This window comes from Gouania willdenowi, chromosome 5, assembly GCF_900634775.1.
Source record: "Gouania willdenowi chromosome 5, fGouWil2.1, whole genome shotgun sequence".
Taxonomy (NCBI): domain Eukaryota; kingdom Metazoa; phylum Chordata; class Actinopteri; order Blenniiformes; family Gobiesocidae; genus Gouania; species Gouania willdenowi.
This window is the reverse complement of record NC_041048.1, coordinates 334,335-357,292: the sequence shown is the minus strand read 5'-3', so window position 1 is coordinate 357,292 and position 22,958 is coordinate 334,335. Positions and strand designations below refer to the sequence as shown.

The 22,958-nt window shown below is 44.7% G+C and overlaps 1 protein-coding gene and 1 pseudogene across 1 annotated transcript; both read left to right on the top strand.

Annotated features, from left to right (window-relative positions):
* Positions 1–2,590: 2,590 nt before the first annotated feature.
* On the top strand, positions 2,591–4,894 carry LOC114462859 (haloacid dehalogenase-like hydrolase domain-containing 5; annotated as a pseudogene).
* Positions 4,895–6,418: 1,524 nt separating this feature from the next.
* LOC114463909 (mRNA (2'-O-methyladenosine-N(6)-)-methyltransferase-like) lies at positions 6,419–22,005 on the top strand. The gene is given in 19 exon segments (XM_028447794.1): positions 6,419–6,540; positions 9,961–10,082; positions 10,085–10,117; positions 12,236–12,360; positions 12,438–12,563; positions 12,621–12,648; positions 12,651–12,736; positions 12,739–12,755; positions 12,815–12,978; positions 13,064–13,205; positions 13,280–13,363; positions 13,427–13,526; positions 13,618–13,777; positions 13,873–14,042; positions 16,721–16,807; positions 17,279–17,463; positions 17,547–17,640; positions 17,999–18,174; positions 21,219–22,005. Coding segments are annotated over 18 exon segments (2,208 nt in total). The 5' UTR covers positions 6,419–6,540; positions 9,961–9,991; the 3' UTR covers positions 21,559–22,005.
* Positions 22,006–22,958: the final 953 nt, after the last annotated feature.

Here is a 22,958-nt window from a genome sequence, read left to right as displayed (position 1 = left end):
TCACACTCTGGAAGTGTGCATGCGCGACCTATGGGTCAAAGGTCAGGGTTTAGGGGTTTCCTACTCTGTTTCCTACTCCTCCAAAGCTTTTGGATCAAAGTAACCTCCATGAGACGTTTCAGTTCGGTTTCCGTTAAAAACACTACGGGAACGGCTTTACTGAAAGTGTCCAGTGATATCATGATGTCAGCTGATTCTGGAACATGCACTGTTCTGGTTCTCCTGGATCTGTCCTCAGCCTTCTTACACCGTTGACCACCAGGTCCTGCTGAGAAGATTGAGGGATCAAGTAGGACTGACAGGGTCAGTTCTACAGTGGTTCTCCTCTTATTTATCTGGGCGTAGCTTTAGTGTGACAGCTAACCAAATAATGTCTGAGTCAGCAGATTTGTTGTGTGGAGTCCCTCAAGGCTCCGTTTTGGGTCCTTTCCTATTTCTGTTGTATTTGGACCAGCTTGAGAAAGATCATCCAAGGTTCAGTGATGTTTCTTACCACATTCGCTGATGATTATCCAGCTCTACTGCTCCTTTAAGCCGTCTGAGATGCAGACGCTAAACTACTCCATTGTTTAGTAGAAATAAACAATGACTCAGCGATTTAACTCAGCACGCAGACTAAACAGAAACTCTGATTATTGACCTGATGACTCAATTCCAGGGATTAAACAGTTTTTAGGTGACTTAAGTTAGTTTGTTAAACCAAGCCTTTAGAAAACTTAGGCGTTATCTTTGACAAAGACCTATATTAGTGCAGCACTGTGAACATCTGATGATAAACTGCTTCTTCTAACTAAGGAACATCTCTAAACTCAGGAAAATGGTGTCACAGAATGATTTAGAGCTCATCATTCATGCTCTGTGTTTTTCACGTTTAGACTATTGTAATAGTTTATTCACAGATCTGAAGAAGAAGGAGCAACAAGTACAAAACTCTGCAGTGAGAATTCTGACCCGTACTAATAGGAGGACACACAGATCTCCTGTTCAGGGTCAGGTTCCTCCTTACATCAGTATCTGATCCAGCCTCACACCCCTGCTCAGACTCTGAGGTCTATGGATCAGTATCTGCTGATGGTTCCTCACACTGGTGTTCTGACCAGAGGAGACAGATCTTTGCAGGCTGTTGCTCTCAGGCTCTGGAACCATCTTCTTCTCTCTCTGTGTTCTACTGACTCTGTCGACACCTTCAAAAGCTAAAGACCTTTTAATGTTCAAGCTTTTAATTAGTTACTCTTGGGATGTTATGATTTTAATTTTCTCCTGGACTTTATAATGTGTGTAGTTTCTGTTTGTGGCTTTTGTCTCTAACAGGTGTTATAGATATATATATAGATATAGATATATATACACCCTTTTTCGAGGAGACTCAAAGTGTATTACACACCAGTCACTCACAGTCATACCGGTGGTGATAAGCTACAATGTAGCCACAGCTGCCCTGGGGCAGACTAAAGTGTCTTTGAGTTTTGAAAAGTGCTTATAAACAAAATGTAATGTTATTATTGATGGTACAGTGAGATGTCTGTGTGAAAAGGACAGAATGAGTTCTGACTTTATGAGGTCAACTTTCACTGACCAGGTCATGATTATTTTATTAACATTATTTTAATTACATTTACACATTTTAAGGAAGTGCACAAGATAGACACTAAATAGATCAATAAGTGAAACAGCACTGATCAGCTGATTGATCACTGCAACATTAGCTTTAGCAGCATTAGCTTGAGCAGCATTAGCTTTAGCAGCATTAGCTTTAGCAGCATTAGCTTTAGCAGCTAACTCAGTCTTTCTACCTTGGAACTAATACCACATTTACGCATAAAATCTTTCAAAGACTCGACGCTTTAACATTAAAATCATCAAAATCTCTGTTATATTCATCGTTAGACATTAAGACTTCATCACCTGACCTTTGACCTCACACCACAACTGAACGACAGCAAGATTTACAGTGTGTGTGTGCGTGTGCAATGTGTGTGTGTGTGCATGTGTGTGTGTAATGTGTGTGTGTGTGTGTGTAATGTGCGTGTGTGTGTGTGTGTGTGTATGTGCGTGTGTGTGTGTGTGACAGTGTGTGAGTGTGTGTGTGTGTGTGCGCGTGTGTAATGTGTGTGTGTGTGTGTGTATGTGTATGTGCGTGTGTGTGTGTATGTGCGTGTGTGTGTGTGTGTGTGTGTGACAGTGTGTGAGTGTGTACTGAATGAACAGTGTGCACGACAGAAGGCTGCGGATCTACTGGTGATCGTATTATCTTGTGACTGTTTTTTAACACTTTGAGCACTTCTACACACACACACACACACACACATAGAAGTGGCAGTCTGTGTGCATCCATCATGTGTTTTTAATCTACCTGCTGATTTGTTGAGTGATGACAGCCTCCGCAGCATGTGATTGGTTGATGAAAGACAGCAAGCTGCACGTGGAGTCATGTGTGTGTGTGTTATGTGTGTGTGTGTGTGTCCCTCACACACAGGATGGGGACATTGGGATGTGAACCAACTGTGTGTCACTAACCAATCAGGTATCATGGTATCTGTAGCTCCGCCCTCTGTGGTAAACTCAGTTAGCGTCAGTCGTTGTGACAGAGATGTGGAGACGACTGGGACAGACAGTGAGCCCTGTGAGGACCCAGGTCAGTACACCTGAGTGTGTGTGTGTTTGTCTCTGTGTGTGGGTCTGACCCCCCCTCCCCCCAGGCGGGGCTCCTCCTGGACGTGGACGGGGTCCTAGTTCGGGGCGGTTCTGTCCTCCCTGCGGCCCGTAGAGCCGTTCTAAAGCTGGTGGACAGGAAGCGGCGGTTTGTACTTCCCGTCGTGTTTGTCACCAATGCAGGAAGTTGTCAGAGGGACAGGAAGGCCCAGCAGCTCTCTGACCTGCTGCACGCACAGGTACGTCACATGGTCACCTGACCAGGTACGTCACATGGTCACACTGATGTCCTCATCCCTCAGGTGTCCCCGGACCAGGTGGTTCTGTCCTACAGTCCTTACAGAACATGAAGAGCTTCCATGATAAGTGTGTGTTGGTGTGGGACAAGGACCAATCACTGACATCGCCCACACGTATCCTCCACCATAGGTGTGTAGAGACAAGTGTTTACAAATAAGTGTGTGTACAGATAAGTGTGTGTACAGATAAGTGTGTGTGGAGAAAAGTGTGTGTAGAGATAAGTGTGTAGAGACAAGTGTGTTTACAAATAAATGTGTGTATAGATAAGTGTGTAGAGATAAGTGTGTGTACAAATAAATGTGTAGAGATAAGTGTGTAGAGACAAGTGTGTTTACAAATAAGTGTGTGTACAGATAAGTGTGTGTACAGATAAGTGTGTGTGGAGAAAAGTGTGTGTAGAGATAAGTGTGTAGAGACAAGTGTGTTTACAAATAAATGTGTGTATAGATAAGTGTGTAGAGACAAGTGTGTTTACAAATAAATGTGTGTATAGATAAGTGTGTAGAGATAAGTGTGTGTACAAATAAATGTGTGTAGAGATAAGTGTGTAGAGACAAGAGTGTTTACAAATAAATGTGTGTATAGATAAGTGTGTAGAGATAAGTGTGTGTACAAATAAATGTGTGTAGAGATAAGTGTGTGTTGCCGTGTGGACAAGGACCAATCACTGACATTCCCCACACATATCCTCCACCATAGGTGTGTGTACAGATAAGTGTGTGTACAAATAAGTGTGTATAGAGATTAGTGTGTGTGCAAATAAATCTGTGTACAGATAAGTGTGTGTAGCGATCAGTGTGTGTTCCTGATCTGAGGACAGGCTGGGGTTCCACAGGGTTCTGAGCATTGATCAGCTGGTAGAACAGCACCCTCTGCTGGACATGGTGGATCACAACAGGAGGCCTGAGACACCTGTGAGTCCCTGACACACACACTTATGGGTCATTGTGTGTGTGTGTGTCACTGTGTGTGTTTCTCCTCCAGCCCAGCAGGGTGCAGCAACTCCCTGCAATCGAAGGTGAGTCCCCCTGTAGCGCCCCCTGCAGCAGCACCCCCTGCTATTCTCGCTGTATGTGCATCACTTCCTGTCTCCTGCAGCCATCGTCCTGTTCGGGGAGCCAATCAGGTGGGAGACCAGCCTACAGCTGCTGACAGATGTTCTGCTGAGCCACGGGCGGCCTGGCCTTGTGCACGCCCCTCAGCCGGGCAAGCAGCTGCCCGTCCTCGCCTGCAACACTGACCTGCTGTGGATGGCAGAGGCCCCGTGCCACGGGTAGGGTAACAGCCTCAAGTATCAAAACTGGGTCTGGGTTTAACCTCTGACCCTCCTGCTGTGATGTGGTAGGTTTGGTCACGGCGTGTTCTGCTGTGTGTCTGGAGGCCGTCTACAGACGACTGATGGGACGTGAGCTGCAGTACCAGGTTCTCCTAGGAAAACTGGTCTGACCACCTACCAGTATGCTCACCAGCTGCTGGACCGCAGAGCCACAACACCGGGGTCAGGAAAAATCTATGCCATTGGGAACCATGTGACATCATCAGTTTGTGACATCATCAGTCTGTGACATCATCCACTAATAATGTGACATCATCACACAGGGACAACCCTCTGACGGACGTGGTGGGGGCCAACCTCTACGACCGTCACCTGACCCAACAGGAAGTGAAACCCTCAGGGGCGGAGCCTGTGTCTGCCCGCTGTCACTCACTGCTGGTACGTACACGCTGATCCCTGTCAGACCTTCACAAATAAGGGTGTGTGTTTCCTCAGGTGTGCAGTGGCGTGTACAGGGCGGGCTCTGAGGTGACCTCTGACCTCTGCCAGGCTCACAGGGACCTCCTCCCTGACCTGGAGCTGCTCAGACCTGATCATGTGGTCCAGGACGTGGAGGAGGCCGTGGACCTGCTGCTGCTGCAGGAGGGCTTGACCCCTGACCTCTGACCACACCTCCTGTGTAACTGGTTCTACTTACAATCAACTACACACTGACACACACACACGTTTGTTGTGTTGTTTTTTAAACACATCACAGTCTGTCATTGATTTCCTGTTTGTGTCTCTGATGATTAATATGAGTTATTATTATTAATAATAATAAATAATAATGAAACACTACACGCTGTATGGACCATTCATGTGTGAATGTTGGAATTGTTTTGGTTGCATGAACACAGAAATATCAATAATATAAAACAATTATTAGCAATGTTGAGCCTTTATTTGATGAACCTTCATTGTTTGTCTTTAGTTGAAATCTTCCATTTTCTGGGACAGTTATGAAATATATTTATTTTATTTCTGTACTTTTTAATGTGTCTCTGGTAGGCCCTGACACACACACACACACACACTGACCCCCTGGATGGAGACAGGACTGACTGACCTCTTGGTTCTCCTCAGGTCCACGTTGTACAATGACTCAGCACATTCCTACAACATCTACAGACCATCAACTTTCCTCCACCTGTGACTAACCTTAAGTTTTTAAATCCCTGGTAAGAAACTAAACCAACAAAAAACACTATTTCTGGAAAGAAAATACAGATTTTAATTGTGTGGGAACAGATTCATTTAACTGTCAACAAACCATATTAATATGTTGCAAGAAATTAGCAATTAGCACGTGTTGACCGACGTAATAATGTGTTATCAAATTCAGGTTATTTTTGTAGCCCTTCAAAGACATTAACTCAAAAATGTTTTGTTTACATAGTATTATTCACTATAATTTTAACTGTGTAGAATTTTACGCACAGTATTGTCTTCATTGAGAAGGTTCTTTTTTTTGCGGAAGGACTTTAATCCAGGTGAGATGTGTTTACTTTACCTGTGACTGTAACTAGAATAAACATGTTTAAATTATTAAAATTACCTGGAAGAAGGTAGAATAAACCTTACAGTGACCTTTCCAACATGGCAACCTGGGACTAGATCTTTATGTGTTTGTATTTTAGGGGCCACTCGTCTCCACCTCCAGAACAACACGTTTAAAACCCAACTTGTTTCTGTGGTTCTTGTGGGAGCTCTGGGGTCAGAGGTCAGGGGTCATAGTGGAGCCATCAAACCATGTCTCATGGAATAATGTGTTTTATCAAAACTTTAATGTTGATGTGGCTGGATGTTATTTTTGTGATTATCATTCTGAAACTGCTGAGCATCTGTTTGTTGTTTTTGGGAACATACAAAAACTTTGGTTTTCTGGTCAAGATTTTGATTTCCATCACTTAAAGTTCGGTTTTAAAAATTAAATAAATGTTTTACGATTATTTTAATTTTGGCAAAAATTGTGTATTACTAAAAGCAGATATTTAAATGTGTTGTGGATGATTTATGTATTTTAAAGCTGCTGCTAAGTTGTCCACACTCTGATATATTTTGGTTTTTAATGTGTTTTATATATAAATGAATAAAACACCTTTCCAACATGGCGGAGCTCAACTGACGCCTGAGGTCGGAAGCAGCGGAGATCCGCGCATGCGTACTGCTGCTCCGAGAGCCCTGTAAAGATGTCTGCGAGCGAGGGGAGGGCGCGAGGCGAAGACTGAGAGCAGGGCGCGCTTCCTGCGCTGTTGGCGGTAAACGTTAAGGTAAGAAGCGCCGTGCACAGCTCGGCTTGAACCGCAGCCACGGGCGGCGGAGGGTCCGCGGCCCTCAGTGGAGCCGTTCATTGGGTCGCGGGTCCCCGGGGGTCGGTACCGGAGCGGAACCTCGGTGAGAGCGCGCGAGCTGAGCAGGGGCGTGTCCGCCATCTTGGAACGGCTGCTGTGGTTTCCGTGAGCGCGAGTCGAGCGGGGAAGCCGCCGAGGGGCCGCGGACCGCCCGCCACCCACTCGGTAGTGCAGTGCGACCCACGCAGAGCGACGGTACCGACTCACCGGGGGAGGGCCGCTCTCTGAAGCGGGAACATCATTTGTGAACCCTCCCCCCTTCTCGTTTGTTTACGAGACCCGCTCTGCGCATGCGCAGTCCTGCTGCGCCTGTTTCTGGTTGAGGGCAGCGCGCTCAGTGATCGATCAGTGTGATCGGAGACATTGACCCGAGTTTACTGCACACCTCTGCTATGACGTCACAACCCTAAATGTAAAGTAACAGCTGAGCTTTGTATGACACCTGTCCGCTCTCTGAGCTCTGATTGGCTGAGGCTCAGCGCTGTGCTGCCTGTTGATTGGTCCATAGCAGATTACGTCTTATTTATTTTCTTTATTCTGTGACACTGTGCTGATTGTTATTAATAATATTATTAATGTTGTTGTTGACTTAATCCTAAACTTTGCTATATTTAGTAACTAAATTAAGACTGAAACAGCTTTTCTGAACATTGACAAACAGAATGTAGAATTAATAGTAAAGGTATATTTATCATTACAGTCATAAGTTAAAATAACACGTGATTTACACTAAAACCAATAGAAACTGATCAATTTCCTCCTATTTTATTGAGTTGCGAGTGAGAATGGAGTGGATTAAATAATCCTATTGATCATGTCTACGTGTTGTGATTGTTTATTTGTTTAAATATATTATGTACACACATAATGTATGTGATATACCTGTGCAGGCACCATAATCATGTTCAATAAATAAACAAAATGATTAAAAAACAACCCCCCCACCTTATATTAAATCTGTCTGCTGAATCATTTGTGTGAATAAAAACAAAACAAATATCAGTAAACGTATTGATTAAAGTCAGTGTGAACATGACAGGTGTGAGCTTCACTTCCTTTGAATGAGGTCATGTTGGTGATAGAGCGACATCATCAAAATGTTCTTAAAGGGCCAGGCTTACTGTTGAAACCTGGTTTAAAGCCAGGCCACGCCCCCTTGTCCCATTCCATCAAACTCTTCTCTGCTTGGAGCTTCCCACCTCAGCCAATCAGCTGACAGTGTTTAATTAATGGTGTTGATTTAATGATGTTTTCATTAGACCAAAGAGATCGATCATAGATTTCATGAGAGAAGTGAGGAGGCATCCACTGGAGCTTTTACTGATTAAACAGCCAATAGAAACCACTGCTGTGTCCTAATGTTCCCTCCTATCTCCTTTCCTATCTCCTTTCCTATCCACTGTTCCTTCCCCCCAGGAAGTGTTTAGGTGGCGGCCATGATAAAGAGTGTCTGAGTTCCCTTTAAGCTCAGGAAAAGAGGTTCAATGCTTCCTTTATAACCTCCTTTAGCCTAGGAAACACTGATACATCCTTTACTAAAGGAAACCATATAATGATGACCCACAATTCATTGCGGTGACAACATTTAAAGGGACACACACACCAGAGCGTTTACGGAAACTCAAGATGACCGACAAGTAACGTAGATCATGTAAGTTACTAATGTAATAATATGAACAACTTTAAATAAATAATGTAAAACCTATATATTATTATATATAGTACAGACATATAATCAGATTATAACTGACATAAAACAGACACTCTGTGGTTCTAGAAAAATGATCAGAGACATTTTTATTAGGGATAGACCAATATGGATTTTTGGGAGCGATACCGATTTTTTTTTTAAATTATTTTCCCATCAGCCTTAGCCGAGGACCGATACGGACTGCTGATTTTCTTGAGCCGATATTTGGAGCTGATATTCTTTCTGTTCCCTCAATTAGATCATAAAATTACACAATGATGATAAATGGTACAAGTCTCAATTAAAAAAAAAAAACATTTATTGAAATTAACAAAGATGAGTTAAAACGACAAGTAAAACCTATTTCTGCTTTCTGTAAATAGTGCAGATCAGTGAACGCAGCAGCCAATGCCGATACACGTAAAAAACACAAAAATTGGCTGACCCATGTATCCTTTTAAGGAAAAGGAGAAAGGAGGGACTATTCGGACGCAGCCTATTACTGAGATCAACAGGAAGTGACATCATCTGTTACTGAGCAGTGAGAATAAAGGACGGACACGTTTAAGAAGTTTGTGTGGTTTGAACATTTAAAAGTAGTAAAGAGTTGAAGTTGGTGTTATTTAGTCAATTTATCACAGAAAACCACTGATCATGTGATCACACACACTGATCATGTGAGTTTGATAAGTTTTTAACACCTGTCAGCGTTTAATAAAAGATGATGTAACTCACAATTAATTAATAAGTAAATAATGAGACTAGTTAGTGTTTGATGAGCATTAAATTCTAATGAACAGAGGCTTAGCATACTGTTGGATGCTGTTGGATGTCACGTCCAACACTGCAGATGCTCCAGGTGCAGTTGATCAGTGATTGAGGTGGAGAACTGATCACCTCCTGATCAATGATAGTGTTGTAATTCATAATGATAATTCATAGAGTTTATCACCAGAGACTTAGAGTTTAGAGCTCTGAAGCCCCTCCCTCTCTATCCACAGCTTCATCATTATTAATCTCTGATCAATAAATGAACATTTATACCGTTTGATAACGTATCCTTATATAGACATATTATTACTGATGTGTTAAACACGTAATAAGACAATGATTCATCATCATTTGTATGGATTTATAATCATATTAAAACATTTCCCATGATATTCTGTTTAATTTCCTTTTTAATACTGATTTAAAGCAGCTTTTAAAAGGAAACAACCCGACCTGAGGGAGCGAGAGGGAGTGATGATATGAAGGAGGTCAGACAGGTGGGGGGAGGGGGGGTTAGGGGGGTGAGGATGTGGATGGCCGTGAAAGTGTACAGGAGGATTTTGAAGTTGATGGGGAGCCAGTGGAGCTAATGGAGGACAGGGGGGATGTGGTCAGAGGAGGGGTTCTACAGAGTTCTGGACCAGTTGGATTTCATGGAGGGATCTATGAGGGACACCAAAAAGGAGTGAGTTGGGGAGGGAGGGAGGGAGCTGTGGAGGATTACCCCAAGACATGTGACCTGAGGGGAGGGGGACACGGTGGAGTGAGGGAGAAAGAGTTAGATGAGTTGTTATTTATTAATAGTTGTTATTAATTAATAGTTGTTATTTATTAGCTGTGGTCCATGGAGAGGTGAATTATGTGTATCTTCTACCCAGGTTCAGGTCCCTCAGACCAGAACCAGCTGAGATGTCCACTGACAGCCAAGGACCAGTGAAGGGCAACGCCCCCACTATGATGTCACCTACAGGCACCACCTCCTCACAGGGACCGCCCCTTTCTCAAGCACTGCCTCCAAAACACCTGAGCTACCAGGTACTTTTCTATAACTTGTGTGTCTGTCTGTCACCTGTCTGGTGTGTGTCTGTCACCTGTCTGTCTGTATTAGTGATCAGCCAATTCATCGCCCGGCCGATTTTTACATGTATCAGCATGGGCCGATGTGTGCTGCTGCGTTCTCCGATCCACTTTATTAACTCACTCAGTGCCATTGACGAGATAACTCGTCATTTGCCTTTTTTCACGGGGATTACTAGAAAACACCCTGGTGGAGGTCTCTCATCAATATCTAAGCTGTGGGGTGTTGTAGTGATCAACTGTGTCCTGAAGATGGCAGCAGTACACCTTTAGATGAGAGATTAGCCACTGATGCTACCCAGCAAAGGAGGAAGAAGCAGGAACGAGTGAGATTATGGCGCTACAGAGTCTTATTGTGACGTATCCAGCAGCTCACAGCTCCACATACTAACACAGAACATGTGGACCTGAGTGGATTATTGATAATGTTGTGATCATGAGATAAAACCATCAACTAACAGGGCTAATTGGGTCATTCCTGCGTGTCGGAAGGGGGGGGTACATAGCAAAAATAATAGGTGACATGTAGGAGATAGCACCTTTGATGAGAGATCATCCGTGCTCTGCAGAGCTCAGAGGGAGAGAAGAAAGGCATTTACGAGACAGAAAATGGCGCTACATACAGAGCTGACGTTCACAGCAGCGCACACTCGACCAGAGCATGTGTGGAACTCATGGATAATGTGGTGATGGTGAGATAAAACCATAAAAAAACGGGGCAAGCAGTGACACTCTGCATGTCAGGGAGGAAGTTACGTGTGTGCAGACTGACAGGAGAGAAAGTTGGAGGAACGCCAAAATACAGTAAGAATTCCATTCATCTCTGACATAGACAGCAAAATAATAATTTTGCTATCAAAAGCCTGGTCTCCGTGTTGTTTTTTAATGTTTAATATAAGGAAACAATGTTCAGATGCTAGAGTTGTCACTAAAGCAAAAAAAAATAGCTTTAAAGTCACTGACAGGGTTTTTTTTTTTTTAGAAAAAGGCTTTTTTCTCATCTTTTTGCTCTGAAACTGAAGATTTGTGTAAAACTTGCTCTATTCAACGGCTGATTACAAAAGAACAAAACGAGCTACTTTTGATGAAACTAGAGGCTTCAATCTTTCAGAATCTGGTGTCAGATTTCAGATATTCATAGTAGAAAATATTCTGTGGGTCTTTAAAAATCAGTCAAAATGCTCAAAAACGGCTGGTAATGAGGGGGTAGAAAATCTGAGAATGGCTGGAACTGAATGAGTTAACAGAGCGGCTGCTCCGTGTTGATGCAGACAGAGAGCAAGCCCCTCCCCCCCATTAGGAGAGCGTGAAGGAAGCTCTTCAACCCCAACAGCAGTTTTTAAACTTTCAAAGCATCTTTTAACTGTTTAACTCAGCTGACGTTGTTCTGTGGTTTCGTGTTTTTGTCGCAGTTGTATTTAACGAGCAGCTGGCTGGAGGTTTGGTGTGTGTGTTTCTCTCCCTCTCTCTGCTTCTCACTCTGTGCTGAGAAGAAGTTTTTAAAACTTTGAGAGCAGTTACTACTTGTTTGAATATTTAATATTGATGTAATTTAGAACAGAAAGTAGAACAGTTTGTTGCTTAATGCACATCTGACATCACGTTATTTTCCTCTGTTAATTTATGTTCTGGGGTTGTGTTGGAATAAATTTTATTCATTTTTTTTTGTGTTTAATACTATAATTATACGTATTTATACTCAATAATCCTGTTCATAAAATATATCTTCAATCAGACCAACTTTTGTCAAAGCTGTTTTCAGGACAAGGACAAACAGTTCTTTTATAATATTTAATGAGATGTCACTTTATTTTTTACTTGTTCTACGTCACCTGTTTTTATTATTTGTTAAATATTTTTTACTTGATGTTGTTCTACCTCACCTTTGTTCATTTCAATAAATGTTCCTTTTTTTTAATTGAGACTTGGTCATCGGCTGATGAAAAAAATAATTGGTATCGACCCTAAAAAACCTATAAAGGTTGATCCCTAGTCTGTATCTAACCTGTCTGTCTCTAACCTGTGTGTCTGTCTATAACCTGTCTGTATCTCACCTGTCTGTTTGTGTGTCTGTAGATGAGCTGGTCCAGGCGGGCTGGTCCAAATGTTGGTCTCGCAGAGAGAACCGTCCCTATTACTTCAACAGGTTCACCAATCAGAGCCTGTGGGAGGTCCCTGTGCTGGGTCAACATGATGTCATCGTGAGTTTTACACACACACACACACACACACACACACACACACACACAGCCAGCTACAGACAGTGTGTCTTTCTCAGTCTGACCCTCTAGGGCTGAACGCGGCTCCATCTGAGGGCGGCGACAGTAGCCATGGTAACGAGCAGAGGAAGAGGAGGATGTCTGAAGAGCAGGGAGCCAATCAGAACAGCTTTAAGAGAGCTAAGGTAAGCTGCAGAGCCTGTGATTGGTCGGCAGTGTCCAATCAGCTGTTGTGTTTCCAGGTGGAGCCAACCACGCCCATCTCCCCCAGCACCCTGGTGTCAAACCCTGGACCGCTGAGGACAAACCACCCACTGCTGCCCCGCTCACGCCTAGCCCCGCCCCAAGCCCCGCCCCTGCCCCTACAGGCCTGCTGTGTAAGTTCCCCTGGTCTGTGTCTGTGTGCGCGCATTAGGGCTGATCACTTGTGGTGTAGGATCTACTGGGACTTGGACATCCAAACCAATGCAGTGATCAAAGAACGAGGACCCGCCCCCCACCTGCCCCCCCACCCTGAGATGGAGCTGCAGAGGGCCCAGCTGGTCACCAAGCTGAGGCAGCAGTACCACGAGCTGTGTCTGCAGAGAGAGGGTATGGCCCCCTCTGTGGTACCCACTGACCCACTGACCTACTGACAGCCTGTTGTTGTTGTCCCCCCCCCCCCCCCCCCCCCATAGGGATTGAACCCCCCGGGAGTCCTTCAACCGCTGGTTACTAGAGAGGAAGGTGATTGACAAAGGTCATGACCCCTTCCTCCCCAGTGACTGTGACCCTGTGGTTTCCCCCTCCATGTTTAGAGAGGTGATGAACGACATCCCACCAGGTACGTCTGTGTCTGTAGCTAACCTCTCTATATCTTTGGTGGTCTGTAGTGTTTGTAGCTAACATCTCTATATCGCAGGTTGTCTCGTATCAAATATAAGGAGGAAGCTCGGAAGCTTCTGTTCAGATATGCTGAAGCTGCAAAGAAGATGATTGACTCCAGGTAGGACAGAGCAGCCAGTCACAGAGGAGAGGGTGCGGCTGACATGTGACCTCTGACCTGTAGGAATGCCAGCCCTGAGAGCAGGAAGATGGTAAAGTGGAACGCTGAGGACACCATGAACTGGCTCCGTAGAGACACCTCAGCTAGTAAAGAAGACTACATGGTAGACATTCTGTCTGTGCCTGTGTGTGTACCTGCACCTGTGTTTGTGTGTACTTTTGTCTGTACCTGCTTGTGTGTACCTGTGTCTGTAGGACCGTCTGGAACACCTGAGACAGCAGTGTGGTCCTCACCTGGCGGCCGTGGCCAAGGACTCGGTGGAAGGGATCTGCTCTAAGATCTACCAACTTTCTGTAGAATACAGTCGACGTCTGAGACAGACACACCTCAGTCTGCTGCAGGCCCCGCCCACAGGTGAGGCTGGAGCATATTGGCCCCACCCACATGCCTGATCTACCAGTGTAACGTGTGTGCGTGTGTGTGTGTGCGTGTGCGCGCGTGTGTGTCAGAGGCGTGTCCGTCACCCACTGAGCCCCGCCTACTCTACTGCTACCCGGTTCGTCTGTCTGTGTCGTCTGTCCCTCTGCCCAGAGTGGAACTGCACTTTGAGAACGACGTGGCCTGTTTACGCTTCAGAGGAGAGATGGTCAAGGTCAACAGAGGTCACTTCAGCAAACTGGTCTGTAGCACCTGTCTGTATATCACCTGTCTGTCTGTATCTATCCATCCATCCTCTGCTGCTTATCCGTTGCCGGGTCAAGGGGCCAGCATCCTTAGCAGGGAGGCTCAGACTTCCCTCTCCCAGCACACTTCATCTAGCTCTTCTGGGAGTCCCGAGGCATTTCCAGACCAGCTCAGAGACATAGTCTGTCCAGCGTGTCCTGGGTCTTCCTCAGGGTCTCCTTCCGGAGGGACGTGCCCTGAACACCTCACTAGGGAGGGATCCAGGGGGCATCCTAATCAGGTGCCTGATCCACCTCATCTGGCTCTTCTCAATGCAGAGGAGCAGCGGCTCTACTCTGAGTCCCTCCGGGATGACTGAGCTTCTCACCCTATCTCTAAGGGAGAGCCCAGCCACCCTACAGAGGAAACTCATTTCAGCAGCTTGTGGTCCTGACCCAAAGCTCATGACCATAAGTGAGGGTTGGAACGTAGATCCACCTGTAAATCCAGAGCTCAGCTTCCTCTTTACCATGACAGATTGGTGCAGACTCAGCACCAATCCACCTGTTGAACTTCAGCTCCATCTTTCCCTTACTGTGAACCAGACCCAGAGGTACTTGAACTCCTCCCATGTCTGGGTTTTTGCGTTGGCGACCGCCGTGGCTGCACTTCGCTTGCCCTGTCTGATGCCTCCGGAGTCCCATAGACCAAAAAGTTTCTCTCTTCTGCTTCTTGATGAGGACGGTCACATTTTCTCTGCTCCCTCTCTCCCACCATAGCTGTCCTTGCTGCTGCTTTGTTTTGTCTGGTCTTGTGAATTTATTAGGAGCCTCTATTTGAATCTCATTCAAATCTGAAATTATGGAATTGATCAGTTGGTCTCTCAATGCAATTGACCAAATTTTTCCGACCAAAAAAACGGGTAGTGGTGAGCCCACCTGTTTGAGCATTGCATTTGCTGCTGGACCATCCACCCTAAAAAAATCCATATTGGTCTATCCCAATCCCCCACCACCTCCTCTTCCTCTCCCACTGCCACCTGGAACTTTGTTTTTAAACCAGATCTACTCAAGGTCGTCACACGTCATTTGACTGTATCAAAAAGGAAGCTAAGGGATCATATGTCAATGCCTTTGTTGGCCCTCCGTCCACCTGGGTGAATGCGCCCACAAGAAGCTGCATGCGCATCCCCCCAGCGGCTGGCAATCCTTTCCTTTTTCTCTGCCCTAAACCCTCGATCCTCATCCCCCCTTCCCCGATCCTTTTATGGTGTATGCTGAGGTATTTTCTATGCTCTACACTGAGCTTCCCCATGGAAAATCTGTTTAGACCCTACCTCCAACCCCCCACCCCCTTTCCTCCTGTTTTTTTTTTCTCCCACTTTCATTTATATATGGTACATGGCGCTGCCTTTGTGGCGACCCACTGTTCTCCCGCTTCTGTATTCTTATGTTGTTGTCTTCTCATGTTTCTTGGACGGGATGTACAGACTGAAACTGAATTGCCCTTTGGGGATAAATAAAGTATTCTGAACATGAAAAAGGACCGATAGGACTCCTCCTTCAGCTTGATGGCATCCCTCACCCGTGTGAGGGTTCGGGTGTTGCCGCCACAACAGGCACCGACGACCTTACGGCCACGGCACCGATCGGACTCAATGTTCCCCACCTCCCCCGAGACATGGTTGAAGTTTTCTCGGAGGTGGGAGTTGAAGCTCCTTCTGACGGGTGACTCTGCCAGGCGTTCCCAGCAGACCCTCACAATACATTTTGGTCTGCCAGGTTTAACCAGCATCTTCCCCCGCCAGTGGCGCCAACTCATTACCAGGTGGTGATCAGTTGACAGCTCCGCCCCTCTCTTCACCTGACTGTCCAGGACATGCGGCTGCAAGTCTGACAACATCCTGGTGCCTAGTGCACATATGGACACCTTTATGCCTGAACATGGTGTTTGTTATGGACAATCTGTGTAGATAATTAATAACAAAACAGCGCTCGGGTTCCAATTACGGGGGTGTACCTCCCAATTACGCACCTCCAGGTCTCACTGTTGTTGTCAAAGTGAGTATTGAAGTCCCAGCAGAATGATGGAATCCCCAGAAGGAGAACTCTCCAGTGCTCTCTCTAAGGAATCCAAGAAGGTTGAATAATCTGAGCTGCTGTTTGCCCCATAGGCACAAACAGTAGTGAGGATCCGTCCCCCACCCGAAGGCGGAGGGAGGCTACCCTCTCATCTACAGGGTAAACTCCACCGTACAGACACTGAGTCGGGGGGCAAGAACTATTGCCACCCCAGCCCGGCGCATCTCACCATTGAGTCCAACCCCTGTCGAGAAGGCTGGTTCTAGAGCCCTTGCTATGTGTCGAGGTGAGACCGACTATATCTAGTCGCAACTCCTTCCCCGCCAGAGAGGTAACGTTCCACGTCCCTAAAGCCAGCTTCTGTAGCCGGGGATCAGATCGTCAAGGTTCCCGCCTTGGACTACTGCCCATTCCACATTGCACCGGCCCCATACGGTCGCTCCTACGGGTAGTGAGCCTACGGGAGGGCGGGCCCACTAGGTGCGCGCTTTCAAGCCCCAACCCCTGGTCTATATACTGTAACCTGTCTGTCTCTATATAACCTGTCTGTCTCTATATAACCTGTCTGTCTCTATATAACCTGTCTGTCTCTAACTTGTCCGTCTGTCTGTAGGAGCTCCTCTACAGGTACAGCTGTATTGATGACCCTCGTTTTGAGAAGTTCCTGTCCAGGGTCTGGTGCCTCCTGAAGAGATATCAGGTCAGCTCTCACTTCCTGTTTACTCTCCATCTCCATGGTAATGGGTAATGCTGGAGAACCTAATCAAATATCTACTGTCATATGATCTTTGATGGAGTCAAACTCACTACAGGTACAGTTTAAAACCATAGCAGTGGACATTATTGGTGTTTTTGTGCCCCCCGGTGGTATTTCCACACATTTACAAATAGAACATGTGACAACATTATACGTAACAAAAATCACCAATATTCCTTCATTGAGAAGATTCTGAAAAGAGAAGTACCTTTTTTATATATATGTTTCTTTTTATATATAATAAATATATAATAAATTGAAATTTTCCATTAATGTCATGTAATTACAAAGAATAAATGCTAAATTGGGATATTGTTATCAGGATATAAATCTACATATATTGTGATAAAACATTTTCTCCATATTACACAGCACTAGTAACTGTGCTAACTGTTTGCTGTTTCCTGTGTACAGGCTATGTTTGGAGGCGGGGTCAATGAGGGCTTTGGCCTCCAGGGGGCGTTGCCTGTCTCTGTGTTTGAGGCTCTCCACAAACACTTTGGAGTGTCCTTTGAATGCTTCGCATCTCCTTTAAACTCCTACTTCAAACAGTTCTGCTCAGCGTTCCCCGACACAGATGGGTTCTTTGGTTCTAGAGGGTGAGGACGTGTCTGTACTTGTCTGAAACTCTCTGTAGCTGTCTGTAGCTCTGTCTGTCAGTTTAACTCCCTGTCATCCTCAGGCCCTTCCTGTCCTTCTCTCCAGTCAGTGGATCCTTTGAAGCCAACCCTCCATTCTGTGAAGAACTGATGGACGCCATGGTGACGCACTTTGAGGTGTGTGTGCGCGTACGCGTGTGTATGGGGGTGGATCGCTTCTAAATTCATGCACCAGTTAATCAAACGCGTACCCTGCATCTGCACGTCTGATCTACATTTCCCATAGACTTATATTGGGTAGACGGGCACAATGCACATGTTACGTCTGCATGTGTGATTGTAGACAAATGAGTAGCTAGTTAGCATAGCATAGATTGTTCATTGGAGATTTTAAAGTATAGACTGGGCGTGGCTTAACTGATCCAGGAGTCCCGCCCATAATCAAGGCTTTTTTTTAAATTTCCCTCCTAGTGGAAGGTCAGGGGAAAGCAGGGGTTTAGTTGCTCTTTAAATGAAATGTCTGTTGTGTCTGTAGGAGCTGTTGGAGAGCTCCTCTGAGCCTCTGTCCTTCATCGTGTTTGTCCCTGAGTGGCGTGACCCCGTGACCCCCGCTCTGACCAGGATGGAGAAAAGTCGATTCCTCCGTCAGCAGCTCTCTGTGTCAGCATACGAACACGAGTACCGCTCAGGGAGCCAGCACATCTGTAAACGGTACTACTGACACTACTGACACTACTGACCTATGTAGGGCTCTATAAAATCCACGTTAACAGAATCTTGGAATCAACCAATGAAAATGGAATCCACTGTTGAACGCAGAAATTAACAGAATGCCGTCACCGTGAGGAAAGGAATGTTTTTTTTTTTATGGGGAAATGTTTCCGGGGACCGCTCATTAGACCCCCCATCCTGGTCGCTTCAAACACCATCTAAACTGCCAAAAAAACCTACACAAATCATCCCCTACTCCTAAATCAGAGTCGACCAGTGCCCGCTTAACTTTAACGTGTCTGTGAAGCTCATCTTCACCTCCTCAGAGCGTTTAAACATCTCATCAGAGCTACAGAAGATCTGTGGATAAAGTTGTTCTGTTGCTGTGGACGAGACCATCAATACCAGTGATTGTAGAGTCTGAGACATCGTAGATTATTGATCACTTTATTCTGACCCCTAGTGGTGAAATAACTGATGCTTCCTTGTTTATTTATTTTTGTTGAATCATTACAGTCTGGAATGATGTCATCAAGATCATTTAAATTAGGTTAATTTAAATTAAGTTGATCAAAACTTAATCAATAAACCTGATCAGATTCAGTAAATTATTGCTCCCTGAGGGTAAATATGGTGACATTAATGCTGTTCTAATACTTTATATGACATGAATAATTAAAAGGGAGCAGTCAGAATAATCCATGTCACTACAACTTACTGTATATCTACATTTTAATTGTCTTACTCATTATTTTATTTTAAATTACATTAAATTTATTTTGACAGATGCTTGGAAATAAAACCCCCGACCTTACGCTCCCAAGAGCGTGTCTTTACTCGCTGCACCACTGTAACTTTCTGATTATGGTGACCATTGTTCAACACCACTTTTGACAGTAACTAGTACTGTAACGCAATATATTTCTAAAGAAATAACGCCGTTACTGTTACAATATGGTGCGTTTGTGCGTTACTTTGCTAGCTGCAGTGTACTCCCTGTTTACAGTGGCGCTACATATTTTTGCGGGATGCCGTGCCAAACACGGTAAAACAGTAGAAGAAGAAGCATTGTCAGCGTGTTTCTGTTTACATCACGTTCGCCAATCATGGCGAGTCGATGCGAGAGCAGGACGAGCTTCTCAAAGTGGAAATACACGTATTATTTTTGTCTCCAAAGATGCATCAGTGAAGCTAAGCTAACGCTGCGGCTGGATTTTAACGGACTGTGACTGTTATCCAGGGACAGATCAGCCAAACTATTGCACGGTATGTTGTTGTAAATATGCAGCCTGTCATTACTGCTGAGTCACTGCTAACAGCAGCTAATTAGCCTGATATGTTTAGCATTGTGTAGCTGAGAAAAATGCTGTGAATTAGTTTTTCCACATTTGTTTTTATCAGCATTTTCAACAGCAGAATGTACACCTGGAATATGCACAGCTTACTTTACATTACTGTGTTAAGGCTGAAAAATTACTGTTTTAATTTTGGAGCAGCTGTTTTGTGCTTTATATGCACATCATTTATGATTGTTTTATAGCAGTTGATCAACAGTGGATTATTATATTATTACAGCACTGATATGAAGCTGTATGGACACAAATGACCCAAAATAAATACTACATTCTTTAATTCTAAGTAACTCAAAAGTTACTTTTTCCAGTAATGCATTACTTTTTGGTTAAGTAATCAAAATAGTAACTAAGTTACTTTGTTAATGAAGTAACTAGTAACGGTAACTAGTTACTTTTTTTCAGTAACTAGCACAACACTGATGGTGACAATACATCCAGCTGTATTACAGTATGAAACAATGTAAAGTACATGTGGAGCCTTAAAAGTGTATTAATTTAAATGATCATCTCCTCCTTTATATTATCTACAGGTTTGTATTCAGTGAACTTTACTACAGACGTCAGTAGATGTTTTAATGTAGATCAACCTCTCAGTGTGTTTCACTAAATGATCTACATCTACAATGTTAGAAAGAAAACTACAGTTAGCACAAAAACATAAAGCAGCATAACATTAGTAATGATATGAGCACATCTGTGTTGTGTGATGTCACTAATGTGTGTCAGAGAACAGTGTCAACGTTCATTAAAGTGTTCATGTGGGCGGAGCCAGGTTTTCTTAGAGAAAACCTGCCAGTGACCAGGTTTAGTTCATGGAGAATGTTTCCATGGTAACAGACTTATTGTAGAACATACTTTGTCTTCTGGGGCCTCACTTATAAAAGTGTGCCTTGCTAAACACACTTCAGCTGGCGTACGCTAAAAACCAGGAAGTGCGTACAAATCTTCTTTTTACGTTTTATAAACGAGGGTGCACGTACGTCCCACGCCTGTTTCCGTTTGTAAATCACAATCAACTCGAAGGTTGGCGCACATGAAGAAACACCTTGCTCCGCCCATTTGGTGCCCATAAAAGGTCAGGTGAACGCCCTAAATGAATATTGACTAATAGTAATTCGACAGTGGAGCGAGGGGGAAAAGGAGCAAATAAAACAGATTTCTCTCACTGTGAGGGGGAGGTGTTAATAGATGAGGAGGACACACCCATCAGAGCGTAATGTGGTGACACAGTGAACATTGACTCATCAGACTGTGACAGGTTGCCTCTCCCTAGTCTCTGTAGACCCCTCCCCCTCCAGTATCATTTCCTCCTCCTCTGTTTTTGCAAATATATCCTTCAAATAATGCGTTGTGAAATATTAAATGTGTTCGATTATTTAACACAAATTCTATTAATTTCACAGAGCTGTCTTTAATAACATCCTTCTCCTGTTGGGGGCGGAGTTTCCTGTTTCTCATGATTGTGTGCATACAGCAGGGTCAGAGCTGTGGAAACATTATCTCACCAGGTTTTTTTTTTTAGAAATCCCAAACTTTGCTAATATGTGACGTACGCTTTCTTTAGTACGTACGCAGCGTTTATAAACGAGGCCCCAGGAATGGGATACTCAGAGTTTGAACATAACCTGCTTTCTGGAACATCCTCTGGTGGTCCATGGTTAATATTGTTTATTGTTTGTATTTTAACAGTGATGACATGTACTACCAGGCGGTCCATGGTACGGCGGTGTTCTTCCTCCAGAACTCGGCTGGTTTCTCTAAGTGGGGGCCCACCCCCGAGCGTCTCAATGAATTTAAGGCGTCCTATCGTCCGTCTCTGTCTCGCTGTCTGTCCTCACCAGGCCCCGCCCACATTTCACCTGTTGATGTGGACTCCACCCACATTTCACCTGTGGACAGGGACTCTACCTACGTTGCACTTGTGGACAGAGACTCTGCCCCCAAGCCCTCAGAGAGGGTGTCCCCTGATAACCATGACAACAACAACAACAACAATGACAGCAGCAGCAGTCCAGGAGACAAGATATAAGCCCCTCCCCCTCACCTGTCAGACAGTTGATTTGTTCTCATCTATTAGTCCCGCCCCTATGTAATGATGTCATGTGTGACAGGCCAATAGTCTAAAGCTATTGGGCGATAAGGCAGCTATGGTTTTTATTGGACAGCTTTTAGGCCCGCCTCCTCAGACAGGCTGGGCCAATCATAGAACACAATAATAAATGGGCGGGGCTACAGTTGTTTACTTTGTTTGTTGTTGTTAGTTGTTGTTTATTGATGTAAATAATTCTCTGTGTGGCCCTGCCCCCTCCCTGCTCATCCATCCTCTGTCTGTCATCAGTGTAAATACTGTACACATGTATAATTTAACCAATCAGCTTCACTCAACGTCCTGCAGTGATGTCATCACTGTGATGACCTTTGTTTTTATGCTTCTGCTCGTTTAATGGGAACCTTCAGTAAAATATATTTAACCCTGTGTGTGTCTGAGTGTGTGATGATCTGGTAACCAGTAGGACCAGTACACCACCCACTGTACTGCTCACACTGGTGTCTGTGTTAACTGATGACCAGCTGTAAACTAGTCACTACTCAACTCCGCAGCTCAGGATTAAACTTGACAGTCTCATATGAAAACGGGGACAAATTCAGTCCAATTACACCGACCGAAACAACCACCAGGAAAACACCTCCACCACCGCCAGGGTTAAATTCCCACCGCCCAAAAGCTTCCTCTAGCCTGTCGAAACCTCCTCAAAGCTGCAGTCCAGAGGCATGTTACTGCACCACTTCAATGCCAGCTGATGACGGAGGATCACCCACGCCGTTAGAAACAGAGCCGCTTCAACGCCAACCAGAGCCGATAACGGAGACTTTCCCACAGCTTTCTGCAACCTGAGCACCACCAAACATTCCCACACAGACGCCCCAACACCAGTCAACTCCAAGGATTCAATCTCCACCACAGCCAGCTGTGATCCAACTGCGGGACGTTCCCGGTTAGTATAACAGGCGCACACTCACTCCTAACTCTCTCTTCCTACAAACTACACTCATTATTGGTGATTCAATAATGAGGAATATTAGATTATTTAATGTCATCACACACTGTATTCCAGGTGCTACAGTTCAAACTATCTTAAACAAATTTAATCAAATGTTACCCACGCTGCCAGCAACTGTTACTAAAATAGTGTTACATGTTAGAGCGAGTTAATCTCACCTGGTCACTAGTTAATCAGAATCAGAAATGTTTTTAATGGCCATGTACAGTTTTAAGGACAGTACAAGGAATTTGTCTTGGTAACCCTAACCCTAACCCTCGGCCACAATCTTTCCTGCACGCCTCAGAATCCTGGAGGGGTTCAGGTCCTGGAGGGGTACAGGTTCTAGAGGGAGGACAGATTGCAGCTGATGACCTTCTCTGCAGAG